Here is a 20,392-nt window from a genome sequence, read left to right as displayed (position 1 = left end):
TTGAAAGTGAAGAAATGTATCTTACTTACAAGGCCAGACAAGTTTAGGCTGCTTAAAGTCCCAGTTAGTACTTGGTTCCCCCAGTTCCCTCTGGGCTTCATGCTGGGTCACTGCCCCGCTGGGCAGGACTGGGAGAGCTTCAGGGTCCTTTTGAGAAGAGGGCCTTCACTGTGGGTGCTGACGTGATCTTTCTCCCCTTCTCCTTTCTGCTCATTTGCCTCCCCCACCCATTTCTCAAGCAGCTGATTGCTGTGGTTTCTTTCCCTTGTTGAACAAAGGAGACTACAGCAATCTTGAAACATGAGCTGGGGACTGCAGGGCACTGACCGACAGTAACCCCGGCCGCTCCTGCTGTGGGCTTCCCTCCTCCGCCTTCCTGTGGCTGCTGCCCTCCCCGCTCCACTTCTCTTCCTCCACTCAGCCTCTCACCTCCCCTCCTTTGCTCCCAGGGTAGAGACTGGCTTGCACTCTGGCTGGCTGACGAGAAGCTGAAGGAACATTGTTGTTGTTATCAGAACCACACAGGAGATTGCCCATCTTTCTCCTTTCAGCTGCCCCAAAGGAGAAAGGTGGATTTGAACCACGTGCCTTTGAGCTGGCAGCACAGCTCCCTACCCACAAGGCCACCAGAACCCCCTGAAAGAATTCTTGTTGTTAGGTGCCATTGAGTTGAGTACAACTCACAGTGACAGTACAGCCAATCTGAATCCTGTCCTATATTGTCCCGTTCTCACTAGTGATTGGGGAGGTCTTCCCTGGGGTCTGCACAGACCTCTTCCGGCTACATTGTCCACTGCCTGTGAACCAGCATCTTCCTTGCCCATCAGAGGCCTGGCCAGGGAGATGCTGATGAGAGATACTGATGAGTTAGGATTCCTCCTCTTCCTCACCCACCACATGCATTTATTTCATTTGTTTTGTTCTGTAAACATTAAACTCCTGATCCTCACTAGACTCAAAACAAGGCTTTCAGAAGATGCATGAAACCGCTGTTTACTTCTTAAGGCAAAATCAAGGAAGCTGGGCTTGGGATTCAAGTCTTGAGGTCCAGAGTGAAGAGAGAGAGTGGGTGCCAAGGGTCCTTCTGAGGGCGGCTTTCAGTTGCCCTGCCTGCAATGGGGATTCTTAGTGAATATCGTCATAGCACAGTCCCCATGGTCTGTCTTTCCTGGCCACCCGTGTAAGTACTTGGTGCTTGCCAGCCCTTTCCAACTGGAAAGAATACTTTTACATTCTTGACACAGTGAGCTCTGTCGTTTACATCCCGATTTACATTCAAGGAATCCAAGGCCCTAAGATACTAAGAAGGGAAAAGTGAAGCTCATGGTAGGCATGCAGTTAAAAAATGGCAGAGCTTGACTTAGATCCAGATCTTCTGATGCTGTGTGTCACGAGGTCATTACATTCCAAGCGTCCTTTCCAGTCCTACAGCCAAGAAGATCTCAGCGATCCCTTCTCCAGCCCACATGTTTTACAGATGGAAATATTGAGGCCCGTATAAATGGCTCGGTGACTGCTTGTTCTAGAAAGTGCTCCTGGTCTTATTTTGAAGAATTGTCCTAACCTGGTCCTTCTTATCAGTTAAATTGCACCTAGGCCCACTCTGTCTATGGTGCTGCATATATTCCTGTAGGCTCTCTGGAAAATGCTGGATTTATACCCTCTTCTATAAAATTCTAAATAGAAAAATCAATCCGTTTGAACCCTTTTAGTTTACAGGCGGTATAAGCGGTGGAAATTCAATAATTCTGTGTGACTCAAGAACTCAGGCAGGCAGATATATAGGACATTCACGCATAGGTGCTTATGTGTGTTGAGACACACACACTTTAAACATCTTAGCTGACAAAATCACTTCTTGGGGTTTTGTTGTTTTAAAATCTCTTCTATAGGCGTGTGTCTTAGGGGCAAACTAGGGAGAAGCTGGTGGGCTTCTTTCTGGGGATGATGACAGTGTTGCTTTTTCATTAGACGCCATCGAGATGATTCAACCACGTCACGTATAAGAGAATGAGACGCTGCCTGATCCTGTGCCATTCTCCCCATCACTGTTGGTATCAGCCGTCTTTCATTGTCGGCTGGTGTCAGGCATTATATTCTTCCTTCCGGGATTTAGCTGATTGAGCTTACAGAAAGAAACTCTTTTGTTACCTTGACCCCGGTGGGTTTTACATCCACCTCTGTTTCACACTAACCACTGCAAGGTGGATCTGCTTCTTCACGATTGGTCGGTTCCCAGTCACATCAGCCCATTAATATTTTATCCATTCATGTTCATTTATTTATTTATTTAGTCATCCAGTATTTACTAGTGTCTTCTCTGAGTCCGCACTCTGGATTGCCAAAGTCCTGGCCCTCTATGTGTGTGTGTTCTTCCTTGGAGAGAGATATTTGCTCAGACAAATGCAGTTTGAGCCCTGTGGTGCTTGAGGGAAGCATAGAACGCTATTGAGATACAGCCTGGAGAGGTAAGGCCAGGGTGGACTTCCTGGAGGAGATGACTCATGGCTAAGTCATGAGAAGGGGTAAGAGTTAGCACAGCTAAGTGGGAAAGGGCCCTTCCAGACATCTGGATTTCTTTATATTCTTGGCTTCTGGTCTCATAGTTTCCTGCTCGGTGTCATAATGGAGAAGAATGAGATCAGCAGGTACACGCCACCATACGCTGCTGCTCTCACATCATACCCCTTCTTCTTCCTTTTTTCTACTCACCAAATCTTAGGTTTTGAGCAATCTCCTCTCTGTTCATTTGTTGTTCATTTAGTCAGCTCATTCCAAACCACTTCTTCAGAGCTCCTTTCCATGGGCGTTCACAGAACCATGACTACCGGATGTCCAGGGGCAGCCATCATTGCAGACCTTACCTCCTCCCTCGGCACTGTGTCAGGAGATCTGTGACTTTTTGTCCTTTACCAGAACGGGACTTTGGCTTCACATCTGCCATGCTCAGAGTGCAGAGACCTGATTTGGTCAGATGCTTTCATTATTTGCTCTCTTGTGCCTTTCTTAGCCCTCCTGCTTTCTTTTAACAGTTTGTCTCTTCACTTGCTTTGTCAGTCCTCAGTGGGTTTTTGAAGGCAGGGACTGCATCGTTAACTTTGCCCTAATATTCATCGAGGCACAGTGGTCATTTTGGGATGAAAGACCCTCTTTGATAATAATGAAATTACTAGTATTTATCAAGAGTCGTCATGTGCCAGTAACTTACTATTCATGCTTTACATAAACATATGAAAATATCTCTCTCTTCTTGTTCTTACATTCTTGTAAGAGTTCTTACATTCATAAGAATTCACAGAAGATCTGCCATTTATCTAAATATTCCTTTATTCATATCAGAATACCTCTCATCCTCATATCTTTCCAAGGTGATGCTGCTAATTTCACAGGTATGATAATTTGCGCTCAGAAAGGTGACTTTCTCAAAGCCACACAGCTAATACGGAGCAGATCCAGAGTCACATTGAACAGGTTTTTGGAACCAAACTGCTCGTCTTTTCCCCCATACTGTTACTTTTCAAACTTGACCACAATCACTTGGGAAATTGAAAAGATTCTCATGTCTGAGTCTTATCCCTAATGACTTTAATGAGTTGTTTTGGGATGTGGTCTGGATATTAGGGCATTGGGTTTGGGGTTATTTTGGTTAGTTGGTTTTTACAGTGAGCCCCCAAGGTTGAGAGCTGGTGAACCACACTGCACTGCTTTACTGCACCCACACACACCGGTGTAAGGGGCATCATGTGCCATTGGAGCCTTGCGTGCGCATATATCCACTCTGTAGTTTTTGGTAGCCAGGGATCTTGGGCCCTCCTTGCTGCTTCCCCATCAGCGAGCCCACCGCACCATGCATGTGCACCAACCAGGGGTGTTGACTTAGCCAATGTCTGAGTCTCGTGTCTCTTCTGAGGATTCACGATAGGCACTTAGATGTTGATCGCTTCCAGCTGTTCCCATCCTCAGGGCCTGTTGACTTAACGGAGGAGTCTTATAAACATCCAGAGCACACTTGCTGGTCTCCAGAGTGTTGCTACATGACCTGACACATGGCAAGTGTGGCGTGGGCCAGCCTCCCACACTCTGACAGTCCTGCGTGGTGGGAGTGGCTGCTCTGAGCTTCCCAGCACATGACTGGGTGCCAGGCAGTTTGTGTCTGCTCGGTGAGCTTATATGTATTTTCTGTTCTGTCCAGGGCTCACAGAGGCCACTTTCAACCCTCATTTTATAAGTAATGCAAAGAGAAATGACTTGGTAAATAAATGGGCCAGAGCCTGATTTTTCCTCTCAGTTCAATACCTTTTCTGTTATAACAAAGTGGTGGTTAGTGTCTGACTTTTCACATCAGGCCTCCGCTGAAGCCAGCGTCTTGCTTACCCCAAACACGGGTGCACTTGGCACCTTGGGTTTCACTTTCTCTTCGTGGGAATATAGTTCTAGAGAGGAAGCCTCCTGTGTTCTCCAGGATATGGCTCGGAGATCAGCCTTTACCTGCTTGGGTTCTTCCTGGATCTGCTTCAATGAATGGACATTTCCGGCCATACTGTTTAGATGCTTCTGGTAGCCACAACTCCCATCCTCTAGTATTTATTACTTCACTCTCATTGGCTGTACAGTACTTCTGTGCCAAGCTCGGCTCTAGGCATTGGAGATACAGAGATGAAAGACATTCGGTGTCCTAGAGGCATATGGTAATAGTATGCAAGCAAAGTATGCTCTCTAGCGCCCCCTAACCTCCCATGTGATGAAATATAGATTACTAGCTTCTCCTGACACTCATTGCCGTTGAGGCCAAACTGACTGATGGCTCAACCTCCATTGGGTTTCTGAGGCTGTTAAATTCCATGTGGTCCAGAGGGGTGACCTGACACACCCAGGCGATACCCTCACTCACATAAGAGTATTGTGTGTCTTTCTCGCTTGGAGCTTCTGTTGGATTTGAACCACCAAAAGGTGTGCCCTTTATCTTAGCAGTGCAGCTAGCTCCCTATGGATTATATCACCAGAGACCTCTAGATCCTGTCGTTGTTGTGGTGGTTGTGGACTATTGAACTGGAACCGACCCATAGATGACCCTCGAGAGCAGGTTTTCAGAGGCAGTAATTGCCTGGAAGGAGTTGCCCATCCTTCTCCCTCAGAGCAGCTGGTGGACTTGAACCGTGTGACTTTGGGATTACAGCACAGATTCTTCCACTAGGTCACCGGAGGTCCTAGATGCACCATCTCAGAGTCTCTGGAGAGTGAGCCCTAGGATCCGCATTTCAGAATGTTTCCTACATGAATCTCGGATGCTCTGAGGTTTGGTAACTGTGAAAGTGAGCCAGAGTTCCCGGGAACACCAGAAGTTAACTGGGGCTAAGAGCAGCTTAGTCAAGATTGGTGGATGATCTGTCAACAGTCTGCATTATGCAGATGACACAACCCTGCTTGTTGAAACTGAGGAGGACCTGAAGCGCCTGCTGCAGAGGGTCAAGGACTGCAGCCTCCAATATGAATTGAGGCTCAGTGTCAGAAAGACAAAGATTCTCACCACTGGACCAATTGGCAGCATCAGGATGGATGGTGAAGAGATTGAGATTGTACACATCTTTAGTTTGCTTGGCTCCACAATAAACACTCTTGGCACCAGTAGCCATGAAATTAAAATGTGCATTGCCATAGGAAAGTCAGCTGTTAGGGACCTCCCCAGGGTACTGAAGAGCAATGGTGTCTCTCTGGAGACTAAGGTGTATCTGATAAAGGCCACGGTCTTTGCAGTCACTTGTGCATCAGACAGTTGGACAATGACCAAGGAGGATAGAAGGAGAATTGATGCCTTTGAGCTGTGGTTTCTGGAGAAGAGTATTGAGAGTACCATGGACTGCTAGGAAAACGAACAGATTTGTCCTGGAAAAGGTTAAACCGGGTGGCTCCTTGGAGGCAAGGTTTTTGAGGCTCCATCTAACATACTTTGGACATGTTGTAAGGAGGGACTGGTGCTTGGAGAAGGACATCATGCTTGGGAGGGTAGAGGGACAGCGCAGGAGGGGAAGGCCCTCTCTGAGGTGGATTGATTCAGGGTAATTGGTACTGGAGTAATTGGGAAGGGAGTGTCAGAGACAGTGAGATTGGCACAGGACAGAGCAGAATTTAGGGCTGTTTGTACATAGGGTCGCTATGAGTCGCAAGCGACTCGATGGCACATAACAACAACAACAAGAACAGCTTCTTGAGGAGTAATGAGAGTTTCCAGAATGAAATGCAGCCATAGAATCTTGTCTCTGAGGAGGTGAATTATGCTTAGTTTCTTCTTTGTAGAACAATTATTACTTGAATTTGCTACAAGCATATACACCTGGATCACACTGCCCGGTCTTCTGTTATGTTACTACCTAGCTACCAAGATGAACTCCTGTCCTCTTTAAGCCTCATATTCTAGGCCCTTTGCAGTCAAGTCTTTCTTTATCTTGTGGTACATGATTTGTGTTTGTAGGTTTGCCCTCTGGAGCTTGGTTAGTACCTAGGTCCTCCCCTCTGAAGGCCTGGGCTCTTCACACGACGGCTCAGGGGGGCGATAAAGGGGACATCGTGGGGCATTTGGCCAGAACAGGCTGACTTTATTACAAAGAAGCTGGATTATTAGGAGGGTAAGTGGAAAGAGATATGGCCAGTTGAATGAAATAAGTGAGAGGAAATAATGGTGTTTTAGAGGCGGAGGGTGACCTGCAGAGCACCTGGTTAGAGCTTTCCCTTGCTTTGTTGTTGTTGTGTAACGTTGAATCAAAACTGACTCATAGCCGACTTTCCAGCAGGTTTGCAGAGGCAGTAAATCACACGGATGAAGATTGCTTTAGAGTAAAATAAACTGTGGTCCAGAGGGGTGACCTGACACACCTAGGGCGACACCCCCACTCACAACATCCAACTCTGGGATTAGAATTGAAGCTTTTGGGCTAGTTCTTTGCTCCTTCACTATATGGCCTCAGAGCATGCTTTTTATGGATGGGAGAGCTTTGTATTTAAAGAGATTCTACAGAAACCTGTTAGCAGTCCCAGCATTTATTACTAGGTGCCATTGAGCCAACTACAAAGGACCCTGTCACCACAGACCAGAACCTTGCCCTCTCCTGCTGCGTCTTGATGATCTCCCTCATGCTCGCCTGTTGTTACAATCTTGGTGTCAATCCATCTTGGTGAGGGTCTTCTCTTTCTCTGACCTTCCACCTTTCCCAGCGTCATGTCTTTTTCCAAGGACTGGCCCCTCTTATCATTTATTAGTAATTTTTTTTAATAGAAGCTTATTAATTTTCTTAAGACAACCATCCTGAGCTTTTTGATTCCATATAGTCCATATTTGGGAACAAAAACAAGACTTATATCTCTTAAGGCTACTTTGATAACCTTTATACTATGCTTCGGGGCTCTTCAGAGTGTGGCCCCCAGGCCAAGTGTATCAGCATTATCCAGAAACTTGTTAGAAATGCATATTTTGGGGGCACCTTGTCAGGTGTACTGAATCAGAAATGCTGGCAATTGGGCCCATTAACCTGTGTTTTAACAAGCCCTCCAGTGATTCTGATGGGCTCTGTTTGAGGAACACTCTTGGGCATGAGAAGGAGGTAAGCTTCTGGATGTCATCAGGTGTGGTGACACAGGGGCAACAGGAGCAGTGGCTGCAGTATCACAGAGTTTAGGTGGGGTGGGTGAGTTAATTGTAAACATTTGGCCTCTTGCTTGAAAAGCTCGGAAAATCTTTGTCTCTGTGTGTATAGCATCATTGCACTGCTTGAGTCTAGGAGCTCATGCTGAGGACAGCTCAACACATTTTCAGAAAGCAATCTATTCATGTCTTTCCCGAGAGGTGAAGCCCTCCTAACCTCATTTCTCTGTGTGCTCAAGCCAGAAGCCTGGGGGGCCTCAATTGGTTTAAAACGAGGCAATCAATAATATGATTTTTACCTTCCACCTGTGCCATCCTGCTGACTTTTTTGAGTTATTACTTATGAAATGAAAATGAAACGCGATTTCTTTTTAGGTTTGAAGCTTCAGAACTTTCTGGTGGACAATGAAACTTTCTCCGGATTCCTTCAGCACAACCTCTCTCTGCCAGAGCCAGTTGTGAACAGGATGATGGGGGCTCACGTTAGTCTCCAGAAGGTAAGTGCCACCTTGGGCTGCCTCAGTGGGACTGAAGCCATGGTAATGTTCTAGTACCTGGAAAGAAACAGTTAGGGGCCTGTCTGTGCGGTGATGGAAAAGGAGGGGGTTAGTTCAAATGTAGCTTCACGTAATTTCACTTCTCTGCTGAGACTGGCATTGCCAAACCATTCCGAGTGTGGGATGCACAACCTGGCAGCATGGGCCAGCTGGTTGAAATAAAACCAATTTCCTGCCTGTCAGCTGGCATTTGTGATGACTTTGGCCCCAGAAGGTCATGCTTTCTGTTAAATTAATTTCCCCCCTCTATTTTCTCTAGAATTTCACAATTTTTAAAAGACATGAGTAGGAGTGCCTGGAGATGTAGGCCAGAGAGTTTTAAAAACAACAACAAACCTTAATATTTTCTTTTAAAGAGGGCAAAAATATTTAAAGAGTAAATGCCTTTTTAGTGTTTGAAATGCAGAGCAAAGAGTAGTGCTCCGAATTATAATCTTCAGTTCTTAGAAAACTTTTCTCCCGTACCATTATTTCTCTTACAGCTCCTGTACCGCAGGTAGCGGGAGGTAGGGGAAGCTGATTACGTGATTAGCTATTTCCGGGAAAGCTGCTCAAACTTCTCTGGCAGAAAAGGGAACTGCTTCCTAACGCTCTTGCGCATCTTCACACTAGCTTGTCTTTGTAATAAGCAGAAGTAGAAAATGTTTATGCTGGAAAAGGCGGCTTTTGTTTCATATGACTGAGAATCTATAAAATTAGAGAAATATGCTTACCGCTTGCCCTTACGAAACTAGGAAAGTATGCCTTTTGCTTACCAGTTGTGTGGTTATGAGAGGGGCCGGAGACAGCAGGCTTTTGAAAAGTTGCATTTAGCAGGATTCCGAAAGCCCCCAGACAGTTTCACTTCTGCCACCGCTGATCACTTTAAACTAAGGGGCACCCAAATAGGGAGGCGGTTCTTGCATACTAATTTGTTTCTCTGCTGTCAGTGTTTTTGAATGTAAACACTGATTACCTGCCAGCAAAGACTACAGAAAGGATGAAACCAAAATGTACATGACTGGCAGTAACTGAAAACCTCTTGGAAAACAGAGAAGCCCAAATGCTCTCCAGTTGGTAGAAAGATGCGTGGATATTGAGAGGCTTATGGACCATCCTCCGTATTAGGATTTATATGCTGCATGCAGAGTCAGGCTGCTCTGGCTTAAACTGACCCGGGATGTGAAAATGCAGTAATAAAGAATCCACACCAGTCACTCTCTTATTCAGTAACTTCTTACTCTTTATAATTCTCCAGGTCCCAAAGTGGGCAACATTAACAAGGTGTCTTTTTTCCATTGAATTTCTTTTCTAGTGGAGAGTAAGCAGCACAGTTTATCTAAGCCCAGAAGGACCAGTTAAGTAAACGAAGTAGGGCCAAGGAAAGGCATTTTAGGTATCTAATGCTCTGATGACTTGGGGAGTTTTGCTCCTGATCCAAACTTCGCTGGTAGTTGAATCCACTAGAAGTTCAGGAGAAAGATGGACATTGTCCTCTCAAGTGATTTATAACCACTGGAACCCATTGGAGGGTCAGCTGTGAGTCAGTTCCAACTTGATGGCAGTGAGGGGGAAGAGGGAGGGAAAGAAAGAGGGAGAAGAGAGATGTAATAGATAGATGAAGATTTAGAACTGGGCCATCAAATGAAATGAGGAGAGGAGTGGCTTCCCAGGACTCTGCTCAGGGGCACATGAAATGCCAAATTCTAAACAGCTTAAAATAGTTCTTGTGTATCGCTTAAACAGCAACACCTACGAATAAAGAGTATTGCTTTTGTACAGTTTAACCCAGTCCTGAAAGCATAAATTCCACAGTAGAGAAGGCATTATTTTCCTGTTAAGGATTATTCCAGGAGTTCAGACACTGGCATCCTATTAGGTTTATCATGTGCACTACTTTTGATTACAGAATGTTGGATTCTAGATTTTTCTTTGAGAGAGATAGCATTAAGGACTCACAAGTCACACAACATCCAAATTGCAATATCCTGCCAGATAGTGCTTTGTTACTATCTCAGGTTCAGTCAAGAGATAGTATCCATTTTAAGATTTTCAAAGGCAGACTGTTGTGAAGCTCCCAATAGGATCTGAGGCCTCATCTTTGTAATCTGGTTTTGTTTGTTTTTTGTTTTGTTTTGTTTTCTTTCCGTAAAATATTTCCAGGTATTTGTGCATGGATACCAGTTACATTTGGCCAATCTGTGCAGTGGGTCAAAATCAGAAGAGGTGATTCAGCTTGGTGACCTAGAAGTTTCCACACTTTGCAAACTGCCAAGGGAGGGACTGGATGCAGCGGAGCAAGTGCTTCGCTCCAACCTGGACATCCTGAAGCCCATCCTAGTAAGTAGACTTGCTGTGGGGAGAGGCTTCAAGCACTCATGGTTTTGGAATGCAAAATGTTTTCTTGGACAACATTTTGTTTTTGTAGTCACAGAGCTGGCTGGAAGAGTGTAAAATAATTGGGTTCACTGGTGTTTCTGTTTTTTTTGTTTTTTTTTTTTTTTCAGATTTTGATGTTTGGCTCTGCGTTCAACCTCTGTGGTCTTGTGTGTATTTCAGTCAGAGAGAATAGGATGTTTATATGTATATATGTGTTCTATATGTTAATTGTAAGATTTTACTTGAAGAAAGACTTCTAATTAAAAAAAGATTCAAAACCATTGACCTGGGGAGAAAATACGGTCTTCAGGAAATAAGATGCTGTGGAGCATTGTAGAAAAACTCTGAAATTAGATGGGAGCTCAGTAGTTAGCTTAATCAATGAAAGGAAAAAGATTCAAAGTGGTGAGCAGAGAAATGTCTGCCTGGGAAATACTAGCTGAGAGAAACTATAGACATTTATTCTTTTTTTTGTTTTTGTTTTGTTTTTTAAATTTTATTATTTTTGTGTGCGTGTACCGTCAAATCAGATCTGACTGGTACAGGAGGAGATTGTCCCTCCTTCCCCGGCAGAGCATCTGGTGGATTCGAACCGTGTGCCTCTGGGCATATGGATATGATGAGCCTGATCAGCTTCCACATTAGCGTGTTACACAGAGTTCCAGAAGACGTTTGAAGGGCATGGGGTCAGCTGAATCAGGGTTGTTTTAGAACGCTTGTGAAATGGCCCTCAACTCGCATCATTTGATAGCCAGTATTCTAGTTTTTTGTTCAGCAGCTAGTTCTCTAAGTGCTGGCAGGTTCTCAAAACCAGGAAGGGGAACCACCCTGGAGGGAAGATACACCTGGGAAAAGATGCTCCTTCTTTTCACAAAAGGAAATGAGAATCTTCAGGGACTTAATGTGGCATGATTTCTTTTGAGAGAGACGGGGTCTAAGAATGTTCTTCTCCAGTGCTGTGACTGGACAGTACCTTAAAATGTGGCCTTTATTTCATATTCTTTTTATTTTGGTTGTATACTCTTGATGAACTTCTTTGCTCTTGATGGACAATTCTTGTAACCTGCTTGCCTCTGACAGTACAGCTTTGCAGCTTCTCTTTGAGGTGAAGGTGGCAGTAATAATATCTGTGTGAGTTCTTGGATGCTATTGGGATAACATTCATGGTGAAGATGAGCGTGCGTGTAAAGTGCTTAGGCTTAATGCTTAGTGCTTAAGAGTAGCTTTTTTCTTTAAATTTTAATTGTTCTTCTGGCTAGATAAATGAACACTGCATTAGAACAGATGAGGGGAGGAACTGTCTGAAAGGAATGCATAATTATGTATTATATGTATGAGAATAATCTGAAACAAGGGGTGCATTGTGGGGTGGGCTTGCATAGTGCATTGTGGGGTGGGCTTGGAGGATGGGGGAGAAAATGTGCAGCAGTCAATAAAAAAGAAAAAATACCTTAATTGTTGTTTAAATTTCAGTTTCAGGTTTTTAAAGAGTGTTTTGTTTAGTGACCTGTGATTATATCTGTTAATATGTTTATATCATTATTGCTTCCTGTGTGATTTCTCTTCATAAAGTCAGATTTCTCCTGAAAGTTCCCGAGTTATGGGATAGTAAGTGGTCAGGATTGTTCCATGTAAGGTGATTTACTGATGAAATGATTTGTAAATATTTTGACATGTTAGGGCTTAATCATTAAAATAGGTAGAGCCATACTGGGAGTAATGGGTATAACATTTGTATTTATTTTTTTTTTTAATCAAACCCACTGTGATGAAGTTGATTCTAAATCCTGAGTGGCCTCCACTGGGGTCTGGGGGCGCAGATCTTTATGGGAGGAATTAGCCATCTTTCTCTAAAGGATCGTTTGGTAGATTTCTCCTGCTCCTTGGTTGAAATTCCCACCTTGGAGATAGTGGGCGGTATGATATGTGACATTATCGCACATGAACAGTTGGTTGTGTCAGGACCCCCCTGAGGAACCCCGACACTGTGGGGAAAGATGCTGTCACTGTGCATTTCTGTAACAAAAATGCGTATTTTCCCGGGTCTGTTTAGAAATCTCTTCATGTTTTCGGTGGGAGTATCTCCTCATTTTTCATCTAAGGATTTCTGACTCTTTCTCTTGGACCTTCTTCAGTCTCTCATGGCATTTGGGCAATAATATTTAACCATGTGGGGAAAACTGTGGCTGAGTAGAAAGGGCATGCGCTTGAGGTCAGTTGGATCTGGGTTCATGACCTACTTCAACATTTTATCAGCATGGAGATATTATTACCTCTTTGCAAACCTCAGTCCCTGTTTCTTTTACGTACAGAGAATTCGTTCTGCTCTTCACTGGGAGGATTATTGAACATGTATATGAAGGCATGGGGCCTAGTGTATATAATAGATTATCAAGAAATAGAGGTAATATTTTAATCATTCTGTTATTATTTTAAGTGCAATTGAATTAAAACTGACTTATAGCTGACCCTCTGGTGGGGTTTTCAGGGCTGTAACTTACACTGCAGGAGATTCTTCCTCTTTCCCCCACAAAACAGCTGGTGGATTCGAACCTCCTTTTTTTGAGTTGCACAAATCCTTAACCCAGACCAACAGAGCTCCCTTCTTAATCAAGAAACAAAACAGCAACAACAAAAAAAAATTGCATTTTTATTTAGATCTTGCCAGAGCCTTTTATCCTACAGTTGTTTTTTGTTTTTTTTTTCCTTTTGGAAAGGTAGTAGTAATCCAAGGAACAAAGAGGAGACAATTTGAAGGTTATGTTTACTATCTAGCACCGTAATCCAGTCAGTCTTGGGCTCTCCCACCAGCTGGAACAAGGGGGAGGAGAGAGCATGTGGGGAGGTGGTGGAGCTCTCCCTTGGAGGCCCCATTTTTGCTCTAAGGCAACTCAGGATCCAGCAAAGAGGAACCTCGCTGAGGCTGCGATGACCACATGCTGCTGGTTGCTGGTTCGAGGGTGAGGAGGCTCTGGGGGAGGGCTGATCCATGGGGGCCCAGGGGGCCTACAGCAGGGGGCCCTCACGAGCTAGGTGGCTTCTTCCTGGCATCCAAGTCCTTCTTGATGTCCTCAAGCTTTTTGGCCAGGTTTTGTATCTCATAGTTCTGAGCCAGGTACATTCTAACGATGTTTCCAAAAGTAAATCCAAGCAGGAACTGGAGCATGATGTCGGCGGGGAGGGTGAGGAAGCGACAAGACCCACAGCCGCTGCCAGGCCGATCCCAGCCTGCCTCCCCCCCCTTTTTTAAAATAATTTGTTTTTTTATCCTGCAGTTTTGTATTTATATCTGTGTATTGATCCCAGATTTTCCTGAAAATTAATACTGGAGGTCAGAATGATAGTGTGTCTTTAAAGTTCTCTGGGGTTAATCGTGGTTTCTATTGTTATGTACCATTGGGGTTGGAACTGACCCATAGCTGACCCTCCAGTGGCTTTTCAGACAGTAAATCACACAGCAGGAGGTTGCCCATCCCTCTACATCAGAACAGATTTAGACAGTCTCTATTTCTCAACAAAATATTAACTAAGTTATGCATCAGATATATTCTAAGGGACAGGTTAAAATCTTCAAATAGATGATATTTTTGTGTGCATGAGTGCAAGGATAGGTTGACACATATAATACCATCTCTAGGAAGCAAACCACTTGCTTGTGAAGGGATTCTCAGGTTACCTAGTGTTCACAGTATTTGCTTTGCTGAAATGCTAACCTCTTGTGGAAGGGCAGGGCCATTTGGCAGTGACCTCTGATGTCTCACCACTCAGCAGGCAGGGTTTGGCCGAGGTGCTTGGCTGGGTACGTGGATTTGCCTTGCATTTTCCCTGCAAGCTCCATCTAAGGCACCACACGCCCTCTGACAATGAAGAGGGAAGTCTGTAGGTCTCACTGATGTCTCTGATCTGTTTTGTATCATAAAATGGGGCTTTTATAGCAGATCAGCAAATTAGAGATAGAGGAAGTGACTTGTCTGTGTTCTCGAGGTCCTTCTTGGTTATATTTGTTTTCTGTTGCTGCTGTCACAGATTATGACACCCATTTAGCAGCTTAACACAGTGCAGTTTTATTATCTCAAAGTTCTGCAGATCAACACATAATGGGTTATGTGTTGGGCTGCTAACTGAAAGGTCATTGGTTCAAACCCATTAGCTACTCCTTGGCAGAATGATGGGCAGTCATTTAAGATTTACAGCCTTGGAACCCAGTGGGGCAGTTCTGCTCTATCCTATAAGGACGCTGTGAATCACGATCCACTTGATGGTATTGAGTTTGGTTTTGTAAATCAGAAATTTGGGTATCATGGCGTTTCACTGAGACTAAACATCAAGGTATTGTCACTGGTTTTCTTATTTGGAACTTCTGAAAAGGAAGCCTTTTCCAAAATCATTTAGATGATTAGCTGAACGTACCCCTTGTCGATGACTGTGGTCTGTCTTTTCTGGCTCTCATCCAGGGCCTGACCTTTGCTCCTAGAGGCTGCTGGGATTTATTTTCAAGCTTCTCATCTGGTCCCTCTACTGCAGCTGTAGCTCGAATCCTTTTTTGGCTTCATATCTCTCCACCTTTTTTTTCTGCCGTATATCCCAGTTTCCAGCTCCAGGAAGATCTCTGATTACACTGTAAAATATAAGAAAAATTACCTCTTGAGGGTTTTTTATGTGCAACCCAAGGGCAGTGACTTTGGAAATGGAATGTGTCTGGGAGTATACTTGGTTGGGGGTGGGGATGTATGGGGTGGGGGAGGGGATTGTGTACTAATGAAAAGGTTTGTCTTTTGCTTGTCAAGGAGAGGCGTGAACTGGGGATGGGTGTGGGGTGGGTGGGGAGAAAAGTGCAACAATGAATGAATGGGATTCCAAAATCTTTGTAGATGTTCCTTGAAATTAATAATAATAATAATAAATAACAATAATAATAGAATTTAAGAAACCCAACAAAACCTTATCTTTGGCCCATGGAATGAAGGGAAGTCTTAAGAGACATTCAGTAAACAAACCCAACACATATTAATTGTATCAGGCATTGATGAGTTAGCCATGGTCAAAGCAGAAGGTATTTCTTACACAGAGCTTGCATGGTGGTGGGCACTGAGAATAGATTTTCAGGGTTGAGACTGGGAATTTGTAGGTTTTGCGGTCTCTAGGCAAGGACTGTCCTTCCATCCCAGTTTTATGGATAACCACCCACCCACCTCCTGACAGCAGTTTTGCCGACATGGAACAGTACGAGCCATTGTGGAATGTGAGCTTGCGGATATCCGGACTCAAACTCTACGCTTAGCCCACCAGTGTCTTAGTGATGGGAAAGCAATGTCTTGATCCTTGAGGTGGGAAGGCCCAGCAGACTGCTTAATCTCCATTTTAGTTACAAACTGGATCCCGCCCAGCCGTGTGGTTAGATTGCTTTGACCTGTAATGATACTTTCAGCCTAAGAGGGAAAGTTCTGGTTCCGTGGAACAAAGCGTTCTCTTCACATGTCGTCTAATGCACGCAACACATTCTCTGAGGTGGAGGTAGAGAAGTGAGCGCGCCCTGATGTTTCCAGAAGACCATGAGCTCACAGTTGGGCTGTGTGTGGATCTGAGGAACTTGGTCCAGGAAGAACAGTCATCTTTGCAGTGTATGTTGTTGGGAGGAGACAGTGATTGCTCTGGGTGGTGACGGTCTTCGTGCCTGGTATGTGGCTCACTGGCTTTCTGTTTGAGCTGAAGCACACTTAATCCTAGCTCTGAGCCTGATTTTCTGCATATGGGCAGAGTGAAGTAGAGAGTCGAGTCTATTTGTGTGGTCTGTAGGGACCTGTTCTACTAATCTAGACGTGGCACCTTTCTGTTAGTTTGAATCTACAGAGAGAGATGAGCAGTCTTCCCCTAAGCAGTTTACATCCTTGAGAAACCTATGGGAGGCTCAGACTTGATGATAATGAGGTTTGGGTGTTTATGATATTTAAAGGAGCCCTGCTAGCATAGGGCATATTGTATCAAGCTGCTAGGTGATAGGCTGGTGGTTCAAATCTACCAGCCACTCCCAGCTGCTCCCTCAGAGGAAGAGGGGCAGTTTTCTTTGTAAAGGATGCCTTGGAAACACAGTGGTGGACCACTGTGGTTTTGAGATTTTCAGTTGTTCTTTCTTGGGTTTTGTTGCTTTTATGAAATTGAAGGAAAGTTTGAAATGTCCCAATGAACACATTGTAACATTATTAATGTAAATATGAAATAGTACATTATATTAAAAACACTACTTAAATATATAGAGAGCTCTGGTGGCCTAGTGGAAAGAAGCTGTGCTGCGATATATATACGTCTAAGAGAACAAACAAGTTTATCCTTGAAAGAGTGAGACCAGGCTGCTCCTTGGGGGCAAGGATTCTGAAGCTTTGTCTCACATACTTTGGACATGGTACAAGGAGGGACCAGTCCTTGGAGAGGGACGTCATGCTTGGGAGGGTGGAGGGACAGTGGAGGAGAGGAAGACCCTTGATGAGGGCTTATTCATCTGTGTGATTCGGAACCAGTGTCTCAGAGAATTAGGTTGTGATTAATATAATTTGCAAAACCGGGTGGGGACATTCGAGTAATACAATGAGCATTTATATTTTTTTCTGTGATTTATTTTTACAGTATTGATCTAAATTACACAGTATATTAGTGATGATCTAAAAATATTGCATTATGCACAGTTTCGACTTAGCACAGAGAGTCCCGTCCTTGATTTAAAGTCTTGTTTTACTCTTTGTCTCCCCTTTGTTTATTTCATACAAGAAAATCATTTCCTCCTGTGGTCAGTGAGGAGCTGTATGGGTACACAGCCAAGGGAATTTTTTGGTCAGAGGAAAAAAAAATAGTAGAACCTCCCGCTTGTGGATTGTTTACTGGAGTTCTTTGGAAATTAGCCTTGCAACTTTGTCTGCCTTTTTTTCAACAAGTGTGAGCGAGAGACCACAGTTAATAGCAAGGGCAGGCACGTGACTCTTGGCCTTCATTTGGTGGCCTACTTTCAAACCATGACTTTGGTTCGTTCAGATTCCTTCAGTGTTGATAGGCACTTTCGCAAACATGCGTGCTCGCCTTCATTGTAGCCCCCCCCACCTTCTTTCCTCTCATGTCCTTTGAATGAAAAAAGATTTAAAGAATCATAGAAACTTACAAAAAAGTACTGAGAATATTGTAAAGAACCCCTATGTAGCATACGAGCTTCAGAGTTATTTTCTTCTCAAAAAATTAAAATTATATAGTGGTAATATCTGAATGTCTCTTATCTCATTCCTGAGACATGATGCCTGTCCTGGAGTTGCTTATTTTTAGAGTTTAAAACAAATGTAAATATATAACATAAATAGTGTGTTCAGTTTGTTCATATTGATCTGAAACTTTTTCACTCAATGTGTTGTGTTTGCGATTTATTTTTTTTTTAATTAAATTTTATTAGTTTTAATGAACATTTACAGAGATTTTGGGTTTTCATTCATTCATTGTTGCACTGTTTTCTCCACCCTCATCCCCAGTTCGTTCTTCTTCCCCCCCATGTCTGTTTTAATTGCCCAATTGCCACAGTGCTTGTCAAAGCCAGTTCTGATTAATCTCCTTTGTCAGTGTGTCCCTTGCCATTCCCTATCACTCCTCCCTGAGAGAGACTTCACCCTGATTCATAAGGAAAAGGCGATGGTATATTCTCTTAGCTACTTCCTGCTGAAAAGGGATGCTGTGGGTTTCAGGGTGAATGTCTTCTCTCACTACTCTAAAGGGCCCCCTTGGCAGTAGGAAACACATAGACTATTATGGAGATTGATTTTGGAATTTAGATGCACTGTTATCAATTGTGTGTTTGCGATTTATTAATGCTGGTACAGGGGAGCGCTGGTAGCTGGAGGATAAGTAAGTGTGCTATGAACCCAAACTCAAGACAGTTTGACTCTTAACAGCTGCTCAGCGGGAGAAAGAAGGGCAGTCTCGTCCCATGCAATTTCCTGCCTCTAAAAACCTGCTGGAAGATCAGCTATGAGTTAGTTCTGACTGCATAGCCCATAACCATGACCACCTCTTTGCTGTACGTAATCTCTAATTACTTTTAATTAAATAGAGTTTAATTTTTATAATTAAAATAATTCCTTCCTTTCCTATTATTTCCAGCGTCTTAAGATGTAGATTTTATTTTTAAAACCTGGTTTCAAACCGCACTCCCCCCCCCCCCCCGACACACACACACTTTGATTTGGACTTATTTTATGCTTTGTTTACAGAATTCTTCTTACCTCAATCAAATAAGAATATACTGACTTTTTTTCATCTTTGAAGTCCAATTTTCTCTTTTGTGAGCTAGTATGAGATGATGTTGTTTTAATAGCTGACCCTCCAGTAGGTTTTCAGGGATAGTAAAGCACGTGGCAGAAGATTGTCCTTCCGTCTCGCACGGAGCAGCTGGTGGATTCGAACTGTGTGTCTTTGGGTTTGCAGCATAAGTAAGTGTATACGTTGTTCAGTGAATAACCAGTTGTCCCAGCAATAATTATTGAATATTCCGATCTTTCCTAACTGACATATACTATTAAGTTTATGTGTTTGCATCATTCACTTCTCTGTTTTATAAAATCCAAGCACAGAAAAGTTAAATGACCTTTTGAGCAAAATATCCAGATAATACATGGTTGGAGTTTAATGCTGACTTTGAATTGTTTGTGTTTTTAGCCCGAGGTAGCAACCACATTTTTATATATTATTCTGATCAATACTCCTTTGGAACGAAAATGTGTTTATCTTAGTGAGCAGTTACTGATACTACTTACGAAAACAGCATTTCATCTTTAAATAGTGTAAAATAAGGATCCTAACAGTTGCATCGCATGTTCCACCTTGCTGTTTAAGGATGTGCTCAATCACTTTATTGGAGATCTAAACAGAATCACATGAGAAAGCCTAGATGATTGATAACATGGTCATATGGGAAGATAGGCATTATGTTAGTCTGTGTATGAAATGGGATAATGTCCGAGTAAATGTTCCCAGTCCTTAATATTTGTGGTCATAATAAACTGTCTTCATGGATTATGCAATCATGCAGTAGTAGCCTTTACTGCATGTGTAGACTTTTACTGAATTGTGTAGCTTTTAAGACAGCCAAACTTAAGATACTTAAATTGAAAAATAATGAAGAAAACAATTGTTAGCTGTGTAGATTTAAATACCTCCTGACAGAGAAAGCATGTGCTAAGAACAATGTGAATTGACTTGCACCTCACATGAGAACATGACAGGTGATGGTGATGACTGAGCAATGTTGGGTCTGGAGCTTTTTAGGAACCTCTTTTGTCCTTAGAGACTGTCCACATAATTGGTGTGACATCCTTGACATCCGCGCTTTTGGCACCTTCTTGGATCCTGCTGGGAGCTAGGTGAACTGCGTGGCTTCTCTTCACTGTTGCGTAAGCCAGAGCAGGCAGTATTGTACAGACCAGGTGTGGAACACACCACCAGACACACGTGTGCAAGGAGGACAGCAGGATATGGAATGCACCCCCAGGCACACGTGTGAACAAGGAGGACAGCAGCATGAGGAATACAGCACTGGGCACACGTGTGAACGAGGAGAGCAGGATGTGGAATACAGCACCAGACACACGTGTGTAAGGAGGACAGCAGCATGAGGAATGCAGCACCGGGCACACGTGTGAACAAGGAGGACGGCAGCATGAGGAATGCAGCACCGGGCACACGTGTGAACAAGGAGGACAGCAGGATGTGGAATGCATCACCGGGCACACGTGTGTGAGGAGGACAGCAGGATGTGGAATGCATCACCGGGCACACGTGTGTAAGGAGGACAGCAGGATGAGGAATGCAGCAC

General features: G+C 43.7%; 2 protein-coding genes across 3 annotated transcripts in view; one reads left to right on the top strand and one right to left on the bottom strand.

Annotated features, from left to right (window-relative positions):
- ABCA1 (ATP-binding cassette, sub-family A (ABC1), member 1) overlaps positions 1 to 20,392 on the top strand; it is a 166,645-nt gene that overhangs the window by 69,329 nt on the left and 76,924 nt on the right. The window contains exons 6-7 of one of the 2 annotated variants that reach the window (XM_006886906.1): positions 8,012 to 8,133; positions 10,336 to 10,516. In XM_006886906.1, the coding sequence (XP_006886968.1) occupies positions 8,012 to 8,133; positions 10,336 to 10,516 (303 nt within the window). The remainder of the gene's footprint in view (positions 1 to 8,011; positions 8,134 to 10,335; positions 10,517 to 20,392) is intronic. The other variant, XM_006886907.1, reaches the window with a different exon arrangement.
- LOC102869309 (uncharacterized protein C7orf73-like) lies at positions 13,574 to 13,717 on the bottom strand. The gene has a single exon (XM_006886905.1). The coding sequence runs from the start codon at positions 13,715 to 13,717 to the stop codon at positions 13,574 to 13,576; it is 144 nt and encodes a 47-aa protein (XP_006886967.1).

The sequence above is a fragment of the Elephantulus edwardii genome, unplaced genomic scaffold, assembly GCF_000299155.1.
Source record: "Elephantulus edwardii isolate Elephantulus edwardi_28Jun2011 unplaced genomic scaffold, EleEdw1.0 scaffold00052, whole genome shotgun sequence".
In the NCBI taxonomy this organism is placed as follows: Eukaryota; Metazoa; Chordata; class Mammalia; order Macroscelidea; family Macroscelididae; genus Elephantulus; species Elephantulus edwardii.
The sequence above is the reverse complement of the archived record's forward strand: the minus strand, read 5'-3'. Positions and strand labels throughout refer to the sequence as shown.

What these genes read in the sequence shown, in the direction of transcription:
- LOC102869309 (XM_006886905.1), bottom strand. Translation starts at nt 13,717, where the DNA reads ATGCTCCAGTTCCTGCTTGGATTTACTTTTGGAAACATCGTTAGAATG.